Below are 24,715 nucleotides of genomic sequence, written 5' to 3' on the forward strand. Positions count from 1 at the left end.
AATCTGATATATTAACAAGAAACTTCATTTATAAAAGATGGCCAACTTTGGTTTTAAAGTATTCGAACCGCGATCAAGTCAGGAACTCAAAAGTTACCTAGCCAATGATAGTACGAAAACAAAAAGGACAATGACAACAGCCCAACTCGTACAGACGACTTTAAACCTCCTCAAAACCAAACAGACAACCAAATAAAGACACACAAAAACACGTGTAATTCACGTTCAGATTAAATCATTATTTATCAATAGCTTTTTTATTTGCGCAAGATAAATACAAGAAAACATAATAATTTATTATGCTATACAAATGTTACATTGTTAAACTTGAGAAAGTTAGAATAGAAGTCTTAACAATGGAGTGAAATTTCGGAATATATCAAAATATCAAATGTCACTTAACTTTTGTTTTGGTACATAGGGTACATCAATATTGCCTCATCATCATTTATGTTAGATATTTAGTGTAGTATTATACATTTTTATTACTTGAATTAACTAATATCGAAATCTATTAATTAACATGGGTTTTCTCATTTAGAGGCGCTTGCTTTCATTTACATCTGGTTGTTAACAAATGCAAAAAAGTAAATATGGCTACGCATGGCGTTCCGATCAGGGTCTTAATTTTACGCCATACTGTAAAGACCAAACTTGACATCTTTTTTCTATTCTAGTGCACTACTGTGGTCGATAGTGTATATCTATTATTATATAGACTAGCATTGAATTTCTGGTTGATTCAGAGTTGCCTTTATCAGTTTATTGGTGACCTTCTGATGTAAAGCCATTTTACTCGGCTACGAAACCAAGGTTCTACCCTTCATTTACTGGTCATATTTGTCTAATTTTTATTAAATGAAAATGAAACAAATTAAAACAAAATTTAAAATAATTCATTTATAAGCCAACATTTAAAAATAAGAATGTCTACATAATGTTATTATTGTGATTATGTCGTAAAACAAATGAGAAACAACGGTTTTGATAATGTTTAAGTCTTTTTGCCGTACAGATGCATCTAAAAATAATTTAGTTAAACAATAAAGCATGATTTTACATCAATTATCTGACGAAAGGATGCACAACAAGGATTTATCTTACCCAACAACCTATAAACAAGGCCTTAAAATGAGTATGTAGTTGTTTTTGTTTTTTTTTGTAATTCAGATACTAATATTTATAGTCACTTTGTGATAAACAAGCAGATGTTATCTGTAAAATAAAGTTTTGAATATTTCCAGTGTTATGCCCCTATTCATATGTTGGTTTTAATTTTAATTTCAATTGACTTGAATTGAACTATTGGATTAAATTTGTAGGATTCCATTAATATTATTCAAATACTATAAGGCAAATAACGTATTTTCCAATCCTTTCATAAATGATCGCAGCCCCAAAATCAGAATTTATTACGCAAATTATCTGTATCGATCTCCATTTTTATCTGTATTGCCCGTTCTAAACTTTTATAGTGATCTGATATCTCAAATGTGTATTGCTTGTTGAGATAAAATGCTTCCTCGCCACTGCAGATTTTTCTTAATAATAAAAATAATAATTATTATTATTATTATTATTGTTGCAACATTTTGATAAGAATTGCAAAATGTTTGTTGAAGGTTTAATCAATACCATTTGATAATACAATTTGATAAAACTTTAAGTTACCTTAAAAGTTAATTGTCAACTTAAGCAAATTAAACAATGCACGGGATATTATAACTCTGCTTTGACAAATAAACTCCCCCAAAATGAGTTTCATTAACATGTCTGTCATAGTTCCTTTTAAAAGCACGTATGTTTAATAAGACAAGAGATCGTGTTTTAAGTTTCTCAATAAAAATATTAATTTGAGCCTTCTTGAAGTGACCCCGATCAATACTTTCTGATCTTTGTTTTTTTTTCAGGCTGTAACAGACATAAGTCAGATGAACAAAACATTTTATCTCAACTTTGTTTATAATTTGTGTATTTAATACATACACGACTATATATATTTGTATTATTCCAAATGATAAAAGAATGCTTGTTTATACATATGGAATGAGATTACCTATTGCAAAATTGATAGTTCTTTTAGCCCCAATAGGTCTTTCGGTAAAAAACAATACAACGGAAGTGTTAGAAACCCTGTTATGGGACCAGGAAAAGGTCACAAAAGGGATTTATCCCTACAACGACCTATAACCCAAGCAATATTATTGATGAGAGTCCTTACAGCTTTGATTTTAACTCTCATTTTGACATACAAATACATGATTTACAGTATGAGCAGTGTATGGTCGATGCTATCCTTGATTACACAGGCATGTAAGTAAGATGCAGGACATTGGCCACTAATTTGAAAGCTATTGCTTTGTGTCACGAGTCGGATGTGACTATGTTTAAACACTCTCCAACGCCAAATGAAGGAAACAAATTTCCAAAGGAAATATGAAATTTTGAAACACGATGCTCGAATCTTTGACAAAGAAGAATGTGTAACGTTATATCTATTCCTACAATATATCATTAATTATATCACAACCAAATTTCTAAAGTCTACAACTATGTTAAGGGACATGTTTTCAAATTTAAATCTGACTAAGCGTGTGCGTGCCATTTTGTAATATGACTAGTTTAACAAACAACAACTAGAAATAACACATTTTAACAGATTAGCCAATACCATCACTTTTTTAACATTTGCAAAAAATGCATTATATATACCCAATACAATTATATCTTTGAAATTTTGTTAGTTATACCTTGAAAAATAAAGCAAATACACATACAATTTACAGTTTGAGCTGGGAATGGTAATGTGTTAGTTGTTATCTATATTTTTTTATTTGAAATAATTACCAACTTATAATATTCAGATTTTGGAACTGATGATAAATTACAATCTCAATAAAGTCACATCAATTCCTTTGACCAATATGTACCATTTCTTACTCAGTTTTTAAGTTAAAACTCTTAATTTGAAACACAAGTAAAACATTACACCTGTAGTTTACTAGGTTTGTTATTTATTATTTTTAAAACTTTTAATCTATGGCAATATATCAAACTAATGCGATGCACATTTATAATATAAAAAAACTTAATTAAACATGTTTGACAATTGTTTTATGAAAAAATATGCTTAAGTTAGTTTATTATTTTCCTATTTCTATATTATTAAACTGAATGGTCAAAATTAACTATTTTCATTATGCCCGATACATCAATTAAAATTTAAACATCAGTTGAAACTACATAGTACATTATGCTAAGTTTCACTTTTAAATAGCATTTATAATCTGGTCAGCCCCTTGTCTTTATTTAGTCATTCTGTTAACCTAGTGCACTATCTAGCACATATATATTCGATCTTCCATATGCATGATACTTTTAAAATGGGGTTATTTTAAAACGATATAATTATTTTCTAATATGCGTTTTTTTTGCTAATACATAAGTAGTTGAAAGACGTTAATGTTTCGATGAAAAAGAGATATGTCTTTAGTCTAAGATACTAAACATCATTTTAATTCATCTCCATTTTTAATTTATTCGTTTTCTAAATTAGAATTTAAAAAAATATGAATATTTCTAACACTTTTAGTACATTTTCATTCTATTTTCCTAAGACAGTCAAGAACTTGCTGATGTAAAAAGTTAATATAATATTAAATACGGGGACCGGTCTGAATATCGCGTTGTTAACACGTGGCGGATGGGGTATATTGCATGATTTAGAAAGTTAGTTCTTACTTCAAAATCCTTTTATTTACTATGCCTGGTACACATTTATCAGTACGACGGTTTTAGCATACGTTTACAGCGTTATCCCATTATAGCTTAAATAAAGTCATATGATGTATTTTGAAGTCTATTTAATACTTTTTTGGTTCACAATGTAGTTTTCATTAAATTCCGTGTCTTTGTAAATACTTAACTTATATTATGTTAAATATTATTATACGCGGCCCGAAGGCCCCGCCTAAATGGATACATGTTTACAGTGTTCTTTTTTCTTACTGTATGTTAGTTTATGTATAAATATATTTAGAAACGGCTTTGTAAATACTATTTGCAATATCGTACCTGATATTTGATATGTTATGTATGTTGTTTATGCATGTCGGAAAATAGCTCATTAAGCTAATATTTCTTGTATGCACAATACCCGACTTTAAACAAAGATTATTGTATCTTGTATTTCCAATGTGCTAGTTTGAAAAATGATCCGTACCATACTCACTAATACCAATGGTTCATTTTCTACAGACTTCCATATGACTATTTGTCTTTTATTTTTAAGATAAGCAAATTTATAGCAGTACTAACTATTCAATTAAGCTGATCTTTTTATAGAGCCATTGGCGATAATGATACATGTTGACACCTTGTAACCCCATATAAAATTTGGTATCATTCAAAATAGCATTGCATGCTGCTCTATTAGATGTATAAATAATGACTGGGAAAGATTATTGATAAAGCCAATAACTTTTCTGGTTAAATGCTCTGTTTCGAAATAAGACATGGGATCCCCTTTTCGCAATCATCTTTAAAGACCAGAAACATTTGTTTGAACTCGTTGTATGCGTATCAGGCAGCTCACACTTTTTGGAACCGGACTTTTCAGTTTACACTCTTAATATTATATGAAGGGACTTAATTATAACTCAATAATACACATGTTACTATAAATAGTAACATTTTACTATAGAAGTTCGTTCCCACAATAATGATTACGAGATAGACGAGAATGTGCACACTGACGTCATTTTCACGAAAATAAAATTGGCCGCCGTATACTTGGTAGGCAAACATTTAAACATTATTAAAAGCTTAAAAGGGATTAAAATAGAACTATCGGTGCAATATAATAGTGAAATTAGTTTTACCAAATTGATAATGACACCTTCCGTGTTTCAGTAACGAGTACTACCCGAAACCGTACCGGATGTTTACATTCGGTAAAGGTCATAAAGCAGTGAGACAAGGAAATGTTTTGGTGAAACTTTTAGTTTTACTTTATTCGCTAATAAATGTTAGTTATTCCAGCGAAATAGCTAGGGTCATTCAAGCCGAGTTTCTTATGAAACTGCTCCTAGGCTTGATCGACCCTAGCTGTGCTCACCTATTGAAATGTATTATGAACATCACAATCAGCCGATGTAAAACAGGAAATATTTGAAGAATGGAAAAATTGCAGGCTTATTCTGAAAACACGTAAGAAAAGGTTTGCTATTTTGATTTCCAGTCACTCGTTATTTCTCGCAGCTAATGCCATTCAAAACCATCTTGTTATATCTCGTTTTTACGACTTTCAGACTACATGCTAATTATATGACATATCCTGCACTATTCCACAAAATTATCCATTTGAAATCATTGACAAATGACAAAACAGATGTATTGTACAGGATAATACATGGTTGTATACCCTGGCTAGCTCATGCTTCTATAGATGCAGTTTGTAGAAAAAGGGTACAATATCTTAATAACTGTTTAATATGGCCAGGTGTGTATCTTATCTATGGTACGTGTAGCGATATGTAATAAACACAACTCTCATTTTACTTTTTGTACACTCTGTATTGTCTGTTAAAGCATACAACGTATCAGGTCTGCATACACAGATGTTGTGCAACCTGCAATCAACAAACCAAATAACATACTATTACAATACATATCAATTCTAACACAAACCAGTTTAAAACATATAAAACATATTCATATTTACATTTAATCATATATTCAATAACTGGCATCCATGGCTGTCAATGGTTTAACTCTTAGCATTGTACAATATACTCCACAATGTATTCCAACAACAACAACAACAACATACATTAGTCTTACCGATTAATACAATCGACTGCTTTCACCCTGCCGTCTCACTTCACGAACATCCTTGTGTTTTATCAATAAGGTGGCTACTGCATATACTGTAATAAATTACATGCACAGGTTAAATGGTTAAAAAGGAATGTTTTGGTGATCAAGGAGATGTTCATGCAATAATTGTCACTTTGACCATCCGTGCAAACACAAGATTCCAAAGACAGAAAAATACGTTAAATACAAAGTATTCTAACCCAATATGACTTGGACATATGGACAATATCACAAAGAAATAAACTAAACCAATACTGACCATTGACAAAGCCCTGGAGAAGATTTAAAACATAAATGTAAAGTTTTCATCAAATAAAATGGCGATTCTACGTTTCAAGTTTCCCGGATGTACATGTGTACAACAGTCCAAACGTCAAGGATGTATTTTCTTTATCAATGATTGAAAATGCTTATTACGATAAATGTATTGTTCAAGTTATAATGTAATAATTTGTTGTTGTTTTATTTTGCATTAAGACCAATACATGCAATCAGTAAAAAATGAATACATCATAGATTAATATATTTTCTGCTTATTTAGAATTTTGCAAACTTTTGGAAAATAACTGGTGTTAAACTCCAAGGTTGGAACATTATTTAAAGAGAAACACGACACAGATTGTAACCTATAAAACGAATTTAATTTGAACTGTATTTGAAAGAAATATATGGTTATTATATAAGTGAAATGGCTCTTTCAATAAAGAATGATGTTTTTATTGAAATATATAACGACAGAACATAGCTTATTTCAGTCTTTGTGACGAAAGGTTTTTGTTGTTTATAAACGTAAAATATATTTCGTTCAAACACTCGTTTTGAAACTTAATTATGTATAACAAAAAAGCGATCAACTCATTGGTAATAAAACTATAGTATAACAATATTAAGTTCGACATTATGTATCAATTTTCTTTTGTATGTCGCATTTTTAAAAGGTAAAATATGAACTAAAACAATTGTATCGGACAGAATATGTCATGTAATAAACAACTGACTAATCGAATATTTTCAACGAGTTCAAATATTTTGCATCACATGCAAAATTCTTGAAACTAAACTGGGTATAAACAAGTGCTAACAGTTGTGTAACAATTTACCGAACAATAAAAACACTTTTCAGTCATACCAAATTGTACATCGGATTCTTTAAGAAGGAATTATTATTAATTTTTGTTTGTTGTATTTTTCTTAAATTCTTTTTGAAAGTTATCCTTTTTTCTAGCGACCGGAAATCGAGTATATGGAAGTGCATATCAGTCCTTAAACTTCTACAAAAGTTGTTCCGCAGATAAGGCCTTTGATGGTGAGAAGGCGTACTCTAGTGAAGATGAACACTCATGCACATGCAGTGTTACAACAGATGCTAAATCTATCCGATGGTGGGAAATGGATTTTGGATCACTGCATTTGATTGGTTCCATAATAGTCACGGGTCGATCAGGTACATATGACTAGTTTATTTTATTGGTAAACATGAAAAGAGTTTAAAAAATGATACAATGATGCAGATCACCAAAGTTACCGCTATTACTTTTTTCTGATTCGGTATTTGGTTTCGGTGAATACTGTACTGACTTTGTTAAAATGAGAACCAGTTAAGAAAGAAACTTACAAGGAAGAAACAATAATACAATGAAATCTAGAAGATACAAACAATACAAGCCTAGTAGCTGGCCGAGCAATTTAAGATGATTCTGGATCAAGGTGAAAGCCAAACTGACATGAAAAAGGATATACATGACATACAAAGCAATACAGATAATTACGATCAAAACAACACTGATTTACCACATATTCATCGACAAATATGTATAAGAATATTTTAGGGGTACTGCTTTGCAAAGGTGAGTGAAACAAGAGTTGACTAGGATTTAAACTTGTTCATTAGCGCTCAGCCTCGAAATTGCCCGAACATATATTAATAATTAAAAACAATCAGCTTATTGGAGCCGGCGACAATAAAGTATAATGTAAAACAAATAAAATAAACCAATCAGTAGATGATTTATGTTAAAGTTAAACACATCAACATATGCATTTGGTTTAGCTCTGTTTTTAAAAAATAGTGTTTTCTACATGACTATTTATTTAATCATTTGTAGCTTTCTCTTAATAAAATTCTTGAGCGTTTGTCATCCTGGCAAAAAGAAATGAATTGAATTCGTTTTACCAAAATGGAAATATTTAACTTCATTTCTGGATTTTTTCTTAGACGTAACCGCACAGAGTACAAACCTATCTGCTTTTATAAGTAACAAAACAATGGAGACAAATAAAGGTACACAGGTTTACTCATCTCCCGGGACTACTGTTGGATTACACGTACGCTTGGACCCTCCCCGAGTTGCTCAGTACATTAATATTAAAAAAGAGGACGATGTTGAAGTCATGATTATTTGTGAAGTTGAAGTTTACGAATCAAGTAAGATTTGTTTTTAAAAAATGAATCAAGCTTTAAAGCATATATAAATAGCAGTACTGTGGATAGATTCGAATATTGTAAATAAAGCATACCGAACAAGCAGTACGGTAGAGAGATTCGAATAAGATAAATTGTAAACATTTAGTTGCGTTTGAAAATGTGCAAATAGTTTATTTTTAAACACACATTTTATTTATGATAGAATGTAAGATGGGATATTTCGGTGACATGTGTTTTCGACGGTGCCATTGTGAGAGCCCATGTGATGCACTTACTGGCAACTGCAACGAGTGTGAGCCGGGATGGTTACCACCCACTTGTGAATCAGGTCAGTTTGGCACCAATGATACAGTACATTAATACTTTGTAAGTTTCTGTCTGAACAATAATAAGCATTTAATCGTTTTGAATATATACATAAAATTAACATGTATACAGCCTAAATGGTTAATAATCTTACTTAATGAAATAGGTAGGGTAGGTAGGGTTTCACTGTGCCGAAACTATTAGCGTTTAACTACGGTGCTGTTAAACTTACAACACATTGTGCAATGATATTCAACATGTTCTGTTTCTTTAATTTGAAGAATTAAAGCGATGACGTATTCTACATGACTTTAGGAAGAAATAGGTCTCAAAATATGCATGAATTAATTATAATGAGGTGAACATGAAGGTGGTAGAACTAATCGTAATATAGAGCGCAAATATATAAGTACTCTACTTTTATCACAGATGTTTGATTTACATAAACTCCTGCTTTGGTGTCGAGTGATTTGTACACAATTTTGTGACATTTTTCTTCATATTTATCAAAGAATTCACTCCTTCCAATGATCTAGCATAAAATAACTACCAATCATGTCAGAAAATCTCGAAACGCTTAACTAGTCTAAAGCCTAAAGTCAAACAACTCCGATTTTTGGCGAAAATTGATGTGTACAAAACACATGCCAAAAGAAACACTTAAATGAATAGATGCAACAAACATTCGACTCAATCTTACGAATACCTTTAGAGACGTGTTTGCTTTAAATGTTGAATTTAATATAATACACCGAAAGAATCACAATCACACCAAAAAGCGGAATTGCTTATTGGGACTATTTAAATAATCTAACTTTTTATCAGGTGAAGGATTATCCCCAAATACCTTGTGCTATACATTTTCGCCGACGTTTCCTTTTACAGTCTCAAGAATCTGTCTTAAATATATGCATACTCACTTTGGGTGTACCCCCGGAGTACATCATCTAATGTTTATCATAATATGTATATATATATATATATATATATATATATATATATATTTATATATATATATATATATATACAGGATCAGTCTCGAGTAGTCGTAGTCCAAGCGATATCTCCTACAAACTAAGAAAAAGTACAACACAATTGCGATTTGCGAGTGACGCATATATTGTGATGACACGAAACAAGAGTACAAAATGACAAACACAGCTTAAAAATTGATAACGTAGGCAATGACGATTCGTAAAAACAGACAAACTGTATAGCAATAAAAAAGAGATTACCAACGTGGTCGAATCCTCTACGCCGTTTGTCACCAGAAACACAGGACTGTCAATTACCAATTGTTTTGTACAATTATTTTATAATTTATATATTTTTTTATATAAAACAATATTCGATTGCTATTATTGGCATACATGTGTAAACTCTTGAAATTAAGCAATCATTTCAAAACATCGAATTTGAATAAGTAATTCGATGTCACCACGAAGAGATACTCGCTACAACTAATTTCAAACTAATCCCTATTCAAATTATACCCCAATTCACTTAACCGTACCAATCGGTTTGTTATTATACAATGTCTGTAATAACAAAAGTACTCAGCTATACTTTTATCACAGGCTATATTCCGGTAAATAAACTAAAAATACTTACATGTTTTACCTCCGCTGATGATGAACCTAATACTACAAACTGTTAACGTAATGATATATGCATTGCAGCAATAAAGAAGTCCTCGACTGATGGTAACGTTGACAATCATGAAAACTTACTGAATTTGGTTTGTATTCACTAATGCGCCAACGTCGATCATGTGCTTGTGTACTTTTTAAATTTTATTTTTGAAACGTACGAAATTTCTAATATTAATTTAAAAACCATTCAGAAGAGTTGTGAATACTTTCTTTAGAATAGAGCAAAGACAGCGACTGTTCTCCTTATCTAACATTTATTTTTTCGAAATGCAAGGCTAACGTTTAATGTTTTTTTGATCACGAAAACGTTAATATCCTGGATTTATTGCTAACATTCATTTTTGTTACGATAATCATTAGTTATGTAGAATTCGGGATGCAAACACGGTTTCATTTGGACGTGGACAATTGACTTTTACCATGATTGTTCAACCGGACCAAGTACGTATAAAGCCAATTATAGATCCGTTTAAAGCAGACCCGAAATTAATATCAATTTTGAAAATCCCCAAAAATATCCGATATCGTACGATATACTCACAGAAGTAAATTTATACGATGCAATGGTTGTAAAACATTATCATGAATAAAGGTCAAGATCAGGTTAATATTGTCAAACGCTACTCGGTAACATTTAAAATATATGTAACTTTGGCTCTACCATCGTTAGAATAACGACAAATGTAGATAAAGTTTCGTTCGATATTTTATTTTGTCATTTACACATCAAAACATGTCCAACCCGTGTAACCACTGGAATGGCAGTAACAGTGAAACGTCCTGCAATTACATAAATAACATTGTCTTACAATACTGGAGACATTACTAAATAACTTATCATTATAAGAATGATAAAGAATGACATGAAGGTTAAAATGGTTATGGAATGAAATATACATTTTAACAATGAGTTCAGGGTGAGTGACTGTTCTTTATACAATAGCCTATATTATACATCAAACAACATTGTTTTCATACTTACAAAGTATCTGGTACTTAAGACACGTTACCCCAATCAAACTCTGGCTTTCGCTCTCAAACCGGGACTGGAGGACCTGGTGAAATATGAGCTGTAACAAACCATGCAGTTGTTAAAGTGACTTGTAGAGATGAAATCGTGAGGTTTATTATAAATTAAGGTTAAATGACGTTCAAAACAGCCCGCAAAAATATCAAAGACAAAACCCGGTCCGACATCACAAACAAAGACGGAAATACAGAAATAGACAAAGCCTACGCTCTACTTACATTTGTCTAATAGAATATGGATATCTAATGAAGCTGTTATGACACTAAATTAATATGCCATTCTATTATACGTGTCGATATCTCCCGATACGATCTACTACAAAACTGCCAATATCTCTGGCTTCCTCTCGTGGAGAAAACTTACTTAACCCAAAGAAAATATACATAAAGGTTACACTACACTATTGATTTTATCACCCTGTCACATATATATACAATTGTTTTCATTCCGTTTATAGATAAAATTACTAGTAAGATGGTATTCAATACTTATTAAACATAAACTCTATACTTTTAACGGATATTGCTTTCTTATCAATCGAGACATCACAACTGGTTATATGACGCCTAACTTAAATACAGCCTGTGCGAATAATTTAGTTTTGATGTCAATAAAATCAAGAACAAATATCAACTTTTCATCTTATAATACAAATGGGTTTTTAAATTCTATATTCAAATAAAAATCATAAAAACAAAATTAGAAATAAACGTATGACTTGCTGGTCTATAACCTATTTAAACATTGTTTTCTTTAATCAAATTATTCAAAAACATGCTGGATGATATTGATGTATTACGTATATATTACAAAAAATACTTAATAGTTATATCAAACCGGACAGATTGTTTGAAAGGCTATTATGAGAAAAACTGCAAGAATGAATGTTCACAGAATTATAAGAACGAAACTTGCGACCCCCAGAATGGCTCTTGCGTGCTTGGATGTAAACCTGGATATGATTATAGTAACAGCAAAAATTACTCAGTTGGTAAAAGTTTTAATAGTTTTAATTAATCTTAAGCATTCCAGTTCACGAAGGCTACATTTGCAAAAATAACTCGCATGAACATTTGACTAAATTAACTCTGAAAGGGATTAAAACTAGTTAAAAACGCTTTTAAAAAAGTGATAAACTATTTTTGTTATTTAAATAGTATTTTAAGAGCAACGTAAAAGCTTATAATATCTTCAATCGATAAAATCGAATAAGTGTTTCAATTGAAGAATGCGACCCTGGCTATTACGATGATTGTACAAAGGATTGTGGGCCATGTAAACAGCAACCATGTAACAAAACTGATGGCTCTTGCACGGGTGGCTGTGTTGAAGGATACACTGGAGATAAATGTGACCAAGGTATTGTAATCTGGGTAATCTATACTAGCACTTGTTGTACCTATTAAATCATAATCTACATATTTCAAAGCACTCTAAATATCCTAAAATATGATCAGTAGATGTAATTAGATTTCAGACGATAAAGCTAGTATTTTGGTGTCTCTTGCGAAGCATGGTTCAAAGGAATAACTTTGATCGTCGTCGACGCCCTAGTCACCGTCGTGGTCTAGTTAACTAAGCCTATAGCTCTATGACAGGTTCCTAAATGGTTATTGATCGGAAACGAAAATGTGACCCTGAAGACATGACGTCGAAGACGTGACGCCAAAGCATCGGTCAAAGTAATTCATATGTGTCTGCAATACTTCGCAAGGAAACGGTCCCTGATCATTTTAGAGTCCCCAATATTGTATGCGATTTATGTTATGGCCAGTAGATTAACCCAGAGCTTCGGCGCTACCAAAAGGTGGCAAAGTTCTAGGTCGATTTATGCTTTTAAGATTGTTCCACTGGCATACAAAATGAATACGTGATGGTTATATTAAACCGCACACAAGGTGTAGCATGTGTTACAATTATGTAAATAATGAACCTGTTCTGTCCAATTTAATGACAGATTGTTTGAAAGGCTATTATGGCAAAAACTGCAAAAAAGAATGTTCAAATAATTGTAAGAACGAAACTTGCGACCCCCAGAATGGCTCTTGTGTGCTTGGATGTAAACCTGGATATGATTATAGGAACAGCACAAACTGCATAGTTGGTAAGAGATTTAATAGATTTAATTAAACTTAAGCATTCCAGTTCGTGATAGTTTTTTTTCAAAGACAAATTCGCATGATCTTTTGATTAAATTATTTTTGAGCGGGATTGAAATTAGTTAAAAGCACTTTTAAGGAAGTGACAAACTATTTTTGTTATTTAAATAGTAGTTAAATAGCAACGTAAAAGCTTATAATATCTTCAATCGATAAAATCGAATAAGTGTTTCAATTGAAGAATGCGACCCTGGCTATTACGATGATTGTACAAAGGAGTGTGGACCATGTACACAGCAACCATGTAACAAAACTGATGGCTCTTGCACGGGTTGCTGCGCAGAAGGATACACTGGAGATAAATGTGACCTAAGTATTGGAATCTGGGCGTTCTATACTATCACTTGTTGTACCTATTAATGAATATTCTACATATCTCAAAACATTCTAAATTTTATTCAATCTAATCAGTAGATGTTATTAATTTTGAAACGATAAAGCTAGTATTTTGGTGTCTCCTGCGAAGCATGGTAAGTACATCGTCGACGCCCTAGTCACCGTCGTAGTCTTGTTAACTTAGCGTACAGCCCTATAACAGGTTCCTAAAAGGTTATTGGTCTAAAACGAAGATGTGACGCCGAAGACGCATACGAAGCGTGCGACGAAACATCGGCCAAAGAAATCCCTCTGTAACTGAAATACTTTGCAAGAAAACAGTCTCTGATACTCAACTTTGTATGCAATTTTTGTTATGGTTTGTAGATTTACCCATAAATTCCGGCGCTACCAACAGATGACAAGTTTACAGAGCGGAACTATAATTAAAGAATGTTCGTTTATAAATTTTAAAAGCGTAACACAATCCAGGTATTTCTTTTTTTAAGATTGTTCCACTGGCAGTTTTGGCGACAAGTGCTCTATGATTTGCAGTCTACAGTGTATGGCTGGAGAGTGTAACCATGTCAACGGGATGTGCAACCTTGGATGCAAGCCTGGATATGATTTCATGTTAGACCAATGGTGTGAAACTCGTAAGCTTCTTAAAAGTGATTATGGTTTCTTTGAGGGAGCACAGTTTGCATTTATAATCTTAGTTGACAATACAATTATAAGTAGTAGTAGTGGTAGCAGAAGTAGTAGAAGTAGTAGTAGTAGTAGTTGTAGTAGTAGTAGTAGTAGTAGTAGTGGTAGTAGTAGTAGTAGTAGTAGTAGTAGTAGTAGTAGTAGTAGTAGTAGTAGTAGTAGTAGTAGTAGTAGTAGTAGTAGTAGTAGTAGTAGTAGTAGTAGTTGTAGTAGTAGTAGGAGTAGTTGTAGTAGTAGTAGTAGTAGTAGTAGTAGTAGTAGTAGTAGTAGTAGTAGTAGTTGTAGTAGTAGTAGTAGTAGTAGTAGTAGTAGTAGTAGTAGTAGTAGTAGTAGTAGTTGTAGTAGTAGTAGTAGCAGTAGCAGTAGCAGTAGCAGTAGCAGTAGCAGTTGTAGTTGTAGTAGTAGTAGTAGTAGTAGTAGTAGTAGTAGTAGTAGTAGTAGTAGTTGTTGTAGTAGTAGGAGTAGTTGTAGTAGTAGTAGTAGTAGTAGTAGTAGTAGTAGTAGTAGTAGTAGTAGTAGTTGTAGTAGTAGTAGTAGTAGTAGTAGTAGTAGTAGTAGTAGTAGTAGTAGTAGTAGTAGTAGTTGTAGTAGCAGTAGCAGTAGCAGTAGCAGTAGCAGTAGTAGTAGTAGTAGTAGTTGTAGTTGTAGTTGTAGTAGTAGTAGTAGTAGTAGTAGTAGTAGTAGTTGTAGTAGTAGGAGTAGTTTTTGAATTGAATCATAGTCCGTTTGAATGGAAGTTGTTTTCTTCTCTTCTGTCATATCAAAGTTTTCGTTATATCACAAGATATATTTCAGGATGCGAACTAGGCAAATATGGGGACGGCTGCATACGCGATTGTCACTGTGCAAATGGACAAATGTGTGACGGTGTGACAGGTGAATGTGCCTCTCAAGAGGGTGAACCGGGATGGACAGGATCCTCATGCAACTCCCGTAAGTTATGATGATATCAATAGAGTACCATTAAAACACAAGGCTTTTCAAAACAAGCAAGTAATGGTTTAAGTCAAATACACGGACAAATACTGGTATATCACACTTAACGTATGTCGTCTGATGCATACTAGTGCGACAGGATGGCATGGATATATGCCTCACTATAATGTGAACGGGGATGTATAAGATTCATAAATAGCAATGTGAATTTTCTTTGAATGAAATGTCCATCCTATCTTTTGAAATGTAGTAAAAAAGATCGATAGACCAACTGTTTCTTTGATGTTTTCCTATTGGTAGATATTGAATGATTGCATTCTCCTTTTAGGTGTGTTTTTCATAGACGAATGTCATTCAGTTAAATTTGCTATAGTGCAAAATGGTTACTGCAACAGAGCAACAAGAATTAAAATGTTGGTTTTTCACTAATTTATCCCCGAGAGATGGAACTTTTATAGGCTGGTAAACCTCAACACACAAATAGTGCAATCGTTCTATATTTCATGTGCTCCCTTGTGTTTATTATGAGTAGACATAGTCCTTAACAGATCATTGCAAGTTCATCATTATAATTGCTGCTAAACGTGGAGGTGGTGACGAAGTTTGAATTTATTTATGTTAATAGACATACTCTGAGGAAATCCCATAACAGTTCAAGCATAAATAGATGAGTGATATCCTACTTAATCATAGTTGATTACCTTCAATGTTTCAGATGCAAAGGAGGAGCGGAAGTTTACCGCATCCGAGGTTGCCGGGATGGCTGGAGGGTCGGTAGTAGGTTGTCTTCTCCTTCTCGGACTGGTGTATGTTAGTGTTCTTGTATATAGAAGATACAATTTGGCATCGACGAAAACAGACACAACTAACGTTATTCCGTGAGTATGCTTATAAAATTATGTCGCCGACGACTCTCTTAAAGTTGATAGTGGAAAAAATGCAGGAGACATTTGATCAAATGAACATTACATGTACATTTATATACTTCTACATTTTATTGGTGCTGTAAAATATCTACAAATATTCGACATGTACTTCGTTTTATGCGAAACGGGAAATACAACTGACCCAGAAAATATACATTAATATTGAAGAACAATCACCACTTTTTCATCAGATACTTTTATTTGACACATTACATGGATAAAGTTTTATATTGAAAAACTTAATAATATAAATCAATAAACGTTTTGTCATGAAGAAATAATGGTGTGCTGAAAAGCATTATCAACTGTTTATGTCGTAAAACTTTTCGCGAATAAGTCTCTATGTTCAGGAAAAATTACAACAATTTGTCGAGTTTTACACATATGTGATACTTCATAAAAGAAAATTTTATTATTACTATCCTCTCTTGTGGGGCATGATCTGGTTTGATGGGCTATTAGGGATGACTTTGATTGTTGACTTATCCGAACTAGAATATCTTTATTAAGATAAAACAATTTTACATAACATACTTTGATAGTTATAAGATTTAAAATGACATCACTTGGTATATAATGCACACTACTCATATTTCCAGAGACATCGAATATGTTAATACGAGAAGGACACACGAAGTCCTCTATGAAATACCGCTTAAAAACAACAATGAACATATATATCAGACAATCCTGAACTGAAGCGTGTCAAAAAGTATACTCTGTGTGAAGATGGAAAGAAAATATGTTTTTATTTCAAAGGAACTGCGATGTATGTGTGTGCTTGAGTGACAACTTTACATAAACGTGTGCTTCAGTGACATGTTCACTTATGAGTGTGCTTCAGTGACACGTATACTCATATGTGTGCTTCAGTCATAGGACACGTTTACTTATATGTGTGCTTCGGTGGCACTGATACTATTATATCAAAATTAAAATCAAAGGCGGAATATAGTCAAAACCTTTATGCAATAGCTAGATTTTTGTTTTGGTTAAATATACAGCTGTTTTGTGGTATTTCAATGTGGTTTGGAAGCCCTTAATACCTGTAGGGAAATGGCAAGAGCCGTATTAAATTAGTGGTTTCAAAAATCAGAGCTGAGGTACGTGGTTTAATGGATGTCAATGGTACTATCTTATCCTCATAATGTCTACTGCATTGTTGAATAAGTCTGTATGTCGTAATGTTTTCATAAGCCTTTTGTTTTGCAAATTTTACCAAATAAATTTATTATGTATTTATGTTAGTCTTTTTACAAAACATATAAGCTACTTATTAATTCATTGCAACACTATTTGTTTACTTGATGAACTCTGTTCTTATTTGTGATTTTTTGTCCTTCAAAAACTATACATATCTTATTTTATTTACATGTACATATGACACCCGATAATAAATAAATAAATATATATATATATATATATATATATATATATATATATATATATATATATATATATATATATATATATATATATATATATACTCGGCCTTATTTTTGTTATTGAGAGCCTAGGGCCAGTTTAAACGTTAAACTACTTGATGGGAATGTTTACTTACTAATTAGCCAGTAAATTATTTTATATTTAATCTAAACAAAAACCAGAACACAATTTTCGAATAAGTTTGGATTCGCCTTATTGTGTGTTTCATGAATATACTGGATGACGCTTTACGGTCTTAATACTTGGAAATAACTGTTAAAATAGCTACCCATTGGAACAAAAATTCTACGTCCGATATATAAAGACGGCATTTACGGACTCACTTAAATGGCATCAATAACAAGTTCAAACTTTCAAATTCTTCATCACGAAATCGCGTATAAGATGAAATACATATGAATACTTAATTACGAGCTGGGTTTCTAGAAATGATTTATGCCATTCTGTTTGCTAAGTGAGCTGTCCACAAACAACTGTACAATTAAGAGAAATATCTTGTCCGTTGTAAAAGTTTATAATAACCAAACGCACATTCATGACATACGGTTCCTTGCTAACAAGACATTAGTACCCGAACAACATATACACCAACAAAAAGCAGAAGTATGTTTGCTATTGTATTGTGTATTGAAATAACAATGTATATCATATTAAAGGAAGCTTTTAAACGACAAGTTCCAGAAGTCCTTTTTATTATCATCTCATCGCTGGCATTCTCTGGCGCACATACAACACCAGGAATGACAAGCATCTGAAGTTATCGATATCCTTTCGACAACTCAGTCCACAATCCTAAAAGTGCACACGGTGAGACTCTTGCAATTTGAAAATATACAATTGTCTGAAATAATAATAAAGAAAATACGTCCAATTATAGTTTCGCTTCCGGAAATGTTTTTTTTTTATATTATCACTGTTTGAAATATGTATTACTCATGAACTTTGAGCTTAAAGTCAACAATGTGAACTAGTATCTATTTATCTGTAAGCTTTATTTGAAAGAGACCACCATTTAAAACCAAGTACATTTTCTAAAATAATTTTTTTCGATATTATAAACAATAAAGTCTGTTTGTCACTCAGTTTTATCAATGATTGAACGGTATGCTTCAAGTAGAGAAGATGTTTAATAAGAGTAAAAAAGATGTAATGTATTTAAGTGTGTCTAGGAGGGCAACACCAATTACTACCACCGCCACAATAACGACATCAAAAGTGTTTCGATTCATTATGATGACCTTACATTTTTAAATCGTATGCATATATATATGCAAAAAGCTACAGAAACATGCTCAGCATGTAATCTATTCTTTTAGATCATATGTGTCACATTAGTGTCTTTTTATTCAGTTCAAAATAAATGCAACCTCATGAATAGTTAAATCACTCTGAATACATTGCGTTATGACCAATCGTGTCGTTACTTATGTAAGCAGCAACAATTTGTCTTTATTATTTGATTAATAATATTTATAACAGTTGATTAAGCAAAGTCTTACAATTGATGCACAAAGCGAACTTAATGGATCGATGTATGAAAAACTCATCTTGAAGTATGCATTTAATCAATATATGCATATGCTCATTTTAGTCGGGTCTTTACATGAATCTAACAATATAACTAAAGAAATCATCTATAATTATAACGTTAACTTGACCTTACTAAAGATAAAAGGTTGTTAGGTTATGTTATGGAATAAAACCACGGAAACTAAAGGTAAAATCAAAGAAGGCTAAACTATAACCGATATCATGATTAAATGCACAATGGTCAAGGCCATACAATCACCCAACCACAGCCACAACGCTACAAGTCAAAAACATTAAACAACTATCAAGAGAACGTCATTTGATTATGAATAGTGTAGCCTCGTTCGTACAGTCAGTGAGATCTAAGTTAGATCTCATCGTGGGTTTAAACCAATTTGAATGCATTCAACCCTTCATTTGTATGATGAATGTTTTCTGCCATCTGTTCGTATTTTGTGTCACCGTAACACGATAGTTTCGCCTCACCACTTGGTATGATTATCGTAATGCCGATTTGCGTATGACGAGCAAAAAGGGGAAAAGGCGAAGCGATTGCGCGATAAAATTGCCAAGTGACGGAGTGTAAATGGCCAGCGTAATTATGCCTCATTTTTTTATTTCAAATTATTTCCATTATGATTGTCGTGAGTTTTCAAAGAGTAAACGAGACACTCCCTCAGCTGTTTTTGACAGAGCGCACGTGGTCATCGGTATACTACGTAACTATACCTTGGTTTGTTATTGTAAAGCTGTATCTAAAACAGAATGGTAATGATAGCTCCCGCGTATATATCTGAGCTGATAGGACGCGTTCTGTCATTCGGGTTTTTGTTTTCAATACTTGATTTCAATATGCATCTTTTCGGCTCAGGGGAAATTAAAATTTATAACTGTGTGGGAGTAGTATAATTATTATGCAATAGTGATTTAGTGGTTCCGGTCTTGTCATAAAATAAATATTAACTATAAGAACAGTGATATAAGCTGTGGTTGAAATAGATTTACTCGCTAATGGTTATTCATGCTGTCATATCCTTGTTTACTATTCTTTTTCCATTTATTGACATGTCTGAGATGGCTCTTCGCGAAATCATTCACGAGCTGCGGACGGCCAAGCGCGCCAGGTTCGAGACGGCCACGCCGGTTACAGGGACACTATCCTCGTGCACACAAGTGAACACGATAAACTTACCGCCTGCCAGCCACGTGACTCAGCCGTCGGGAGCACCGACAAGCGCCGCGACATTTAGTGCCACATCATACAGCGACGCGCTACCCATGAGGTATTCGGACGTGCAGGCCGCCCAGAGCCAGAGCCCGGAGTTTCCTACGCCCTTGGTGAATCAGGCACATTGTGAGCAAGGTATAACCCCCATAGTTAATGCACCTTTAGAGCAGGATGCAACCATGTATATGTCGCCAAGCATGCACAGCCATTTGGGAGACTCTGTGTCGGCTTCCATTAAATCTTAGATTATTTCTGGTAGCTATGTCGATTTTGCTCAATTATTAGACCAAGAAAAACCCGTAAGCGCTCAAGATGATGTGAAACAATTATCAATAGGCCCGAACGGCGAAATTGCGCTTAGAGCCAAACAAAATACGTCCAAAATATCAAACATTGAACAATGGACCGACGCCTTTTTTGTTTATAGCTCTTTATTCTTAACCGCCCACCCTAATAAAACCCAGGAGTTGCTGAAATACGGACGAGATATAAGGCTGGCAGCTAAGAAATTTGCTGGACTTGGCTGGCTTGAATATGACCAGCAATTTAGAATGCGCCTCGCAATTGACCCATTGAGCTTTTCATTTGGTAAAATTGACAATGAGCTGTGGCTCACTCCCTCAATACCCAAATAGAGAGCACGCACAGTTATTAGAAATGGTATTAAACATGGTTTCGAGCTATGATACTATGGAGAGCGGAAATTCTTTGACTCAAAAAATCTAAAATCCGCTGAAGTTAATCCGGCAATTGTTTTAGATAAAATTAATAAAGAAATTCAAGCAGGCAGAATGGCAGGGCCTTTCACTGAGTTACCCTTTTCAGATCTCCATATTTCGCCATTAGGGCTCGTCCCAAAATCGGACGGAGGGCACCGTCTTATTACCCATCTCAGCTTTCCGAGAAAAACCGGTGGAATAAATGGGGGTATTAAAGATGAAATCAAAACAGTGTCGTATACGTCATTCGATAAGGTGGTTGATATGATTCTCGATTTAGGCCCAAATTGCTTATTGGCTAAAAGAGACATAAAATCAGCATTTCGGCTATTGCCTATAAATCCGTGTGATTTTAACTTACTGGGAATGAAAGAACAAGGGGCAATATACATCGACCTTAATCTTCCGTTCAGTGTCAGCAGCGCCCCTTTCTATTTTGAGGTTTTCTCAACATTTATCCATTGGCTTGTAAAAACAGTATCAGGACTACCATCTCTTGACCACTATCTAGACTATTTTATTTTCGTCGGGCCCGATGAAACAAACAATTGTGGTATATTACTAAAAACATTTCATACAATTTGCAACGGAATTGGTGTCCCGATGAAGAGAAAAGCGTAAGAACAACAACTGCTTTAGTATTCCTTGGCCTTGAGATCGACTCTTGCAAAGTTAATATAAGGATCCCACTCGTTAAAATTGAGGAAGTGAAGTCCTTGCTGTCACGTTATGTTAAAAAGAAAAAAAAATACATTAGGTAATCTTCAGTCATTGGTATAAAAAAATTTTTTGGCCAAGCTATTCGCTCGAGTAGAGTTTTTTTACGGCGCTTTTATGAATCTGTCTGGATTGAAAATAAAATTTTACAAATTAAGGATAACGCAAGGCATGCACGAAGACTTTCTTATGTGGCTTAGTTGTTTTTTTTTGTCAGAATTTAACGGCCTTTGTACGAAAATGAAAACTTGCAACTCTTTACCGACAGTGCGGGTAGCGCTGAGTTGGGCTGTGGGTGTTGTTTTTTTTAAACGGCAAGTGGGCTTTCTTTCAATTGCCCAAGCACTGGATAAAAGATAAGGTCATGAAGGACATCACATTTCTCGAAATGGTCCCAGTTGTTTTAGCCGTTTACTTGTGGGCGCCGCAGTTGGCAAATAAGCGAATCATTTTTCGTATATATATAATTTAGCGCTAGTCTCTATAATAAACAAGCAAACAGCAAAGTCAAGGCGGGTCATGAATCTAGTGAGAAGATTTGTTTTAAAATGCATGCAGTTTAATATTTTCTTTAAGGCAATGCACATTGATACACATGCAAATGAAATTGCTGGTTCTATTTCACGCAAACAGTGGCAGAGATTCCATCGGCTTGCACCAATAGCTACTCACCAAGAACAACTGCCAGAAAATTTTCTGTCGCTGATCTCAGAAATAAAAGTAGACGACTAATATCGTCGTCATTGTCAGTTAACACACTGGAGTCATATAATGTAGGGCTTAAAAGGTTTCGGGATTTTCGATTTCTGTATCAATAACCGGATACTTGGCCTCCGGAGGTCGATCATATAGTCATGTTTTTGTAATACCTTTCTTTAGAAAAGCTAACATACAATACCATTAAGCTCTACAAATGTGCGGTCGGATGCCAATGCAAGCTTTTCGGTCACCCAGACGCCACAGAAAATTACATTGTTAATCGTATACTTAATGGCATCCAAAAAGGCACACCTTCTTCTAGAACAAGGTTACCTATAACGTTGGGCTTGCTAGAAAATATAATTGGAGTATTACCTTTTGTTACCACCAATCATTATGAAAGTCAGTTGTTATCCGCTGCTTTCAGCTTAGCTTTTTTTGGCTTTTTCCGTGTGGGTGAAATCACTGTTACAAAACAAGAGCTAACAAATAGGGTAGTTGCAATTGATGACGTGTTTTTGGCCTCGCCAGAAAATGCTCTCATTGTGAATATAAGGGGTTCCAAAATAGACCAAACATCCCGGGGCCATAGTATAAAAATTCCGAAGGCTACTAACAATACATGTCCTACGTTGGCCATGAGGCAGTTTATTGTTAAACGGCCTAAAATCAGAGGCCCCATGCTCTGTCATCTGGATGGCAAACCATTGACACGCGGTCAATTTTCAGTTATATTGAAAAGTGCCTCTCTACATTAAACATTGAGTATTTAATATACAATACACATTCATTTAGAATAGGTGCAGCAACAACTGCCGCTTTGGTAGGCTGTCCTGTTGACATTATTAAGGCCGCAGGTCGATGGAAGTCAGAGGCTTATAAATCATACATCAAAACCGGCAACACACAGTCGTTGCCTTGTTTAAATTAACGTTTTAATTTAGTGTGTAGTAATAACCGCCGTTCAGTTAGGCTGCACTACTATCTGGCATGTGAAGAAGTTTAATGGGTTTTAATAGTATACTGTTTCATTAGAATTCGCAGTACCTACGATTTGATCATTTCTCTCATACCGTTGATTACTTTCAATTGATCGGAAACAAATTTTAAGTTTGTTTGTATATTCTTTCATATTTATGTTCTCCTAAGCACGTATGGGTTGTGGGGTCATCCATCGTCAGGAACGGGTTCATGCATGCGTGGATGTCTGATCCTAACTTGAAAATGGAGTCATGCAAGTTGTGGTGGCAGGGTTACGGGGGCTTAGGCATTAAGGAAATGGAAAGAAAGATTAACCTTTTGAAACGCGTAAACATGTGCCAGCCACCAGCCATGATCATTATGCATTGCGGCGGGAATGATATTGGGAGGATAAAAATTTCTGAGTTTATAAAGCATTTTAAGATGCTGGTAGATAATATTGGCAACATCTTACCTGGTACCATAGTTGTGTTCTCGCAAATTTTACCTAGATTAACATGGCGCTATTCCAAAAATCACATTGCTATGTATAACGCTAAAAGGCGCCTGAACAGCTTCTACAAAAATTACATTTCAAAGAAAGGGGGGTGCTTCTTGGCCCACAATATTTCAACCAAGTATCTATTGCAAGATGGCGTCCATTTAACAGACGATGGCAACGAGTTATTCAACCAGAATTTGGCAATTTGTATCAGAAACACGCTAAGCTAAACTCACTTTGCCTGAAATATAACAGTTATATACGAACTGCTGCTTAGTAGAATAATGCTGATCATATTGAAAGCTACCATCTCGTATCAAGAAGGCGGGGCTCCCCTTGTGCTGCCGCCCCAAATTTGTTCTTTGGGGAGTTCAGCTCAGATTATCTTCGCTTCACATTGGCGCTCGGCAGCACCTTTTCTATCCAAATCTTAAGCAAATTTATCATTAACCATTTTAAAGTGCTTTCCGAACATTGCTTTTCCGTAACGGAATTCATTTACATTTGCTAAAGAATGAATACTTGTAATTGATAGTTGATTTGCATATTTGCTGAGCTGAACTAAATTGTATTGTTTAAC

At 33.8% G+C, this 24,715-nt stretch overlaps 1 protein-coding gene across 1 annotated transcript in view; it reads left to right on the forward strand.

The window, feature by feature from the left end:
* Positions 1-12,538: 12,538 nt before the first annotated feature.
* The window catches only part of LOC128225911 (protein draper-like), a 61,469-nt gene continuing 49,292 nt past the window's right edge, over positions 12,539-24,715 (forward strand). Inside the window, exons 1-3 of the mRNA XM_052935808.1 lie at positions 12,539-12,649; positions 13,328-13,394; positions 13,631-13,762. Of these exons, the coding sequence (XP_052791768.1) occupies positions 12,539-12,649; positions 13,328-13,394; positions 13,631-13,762 (310 nt within the window). The remainder of the gene's footprint in view (positions 12,650-13,327; positions 13,395-13,630; positions 13,763-24,715) is intronic.

Source organism: Mya arenaria, chromosome 3, assembly GCF_026914265.1.
Source record: "Mya arenaria isolate MELC-2E11 chromosome 3, ASM2691426v1".
NCBI classification, from domain to species: domain Eukaryota; kingdom Metazoa; phylum Mollusca; class Bivalvia; order Myida; family Myidae; genus Mya; species Mya arenaria.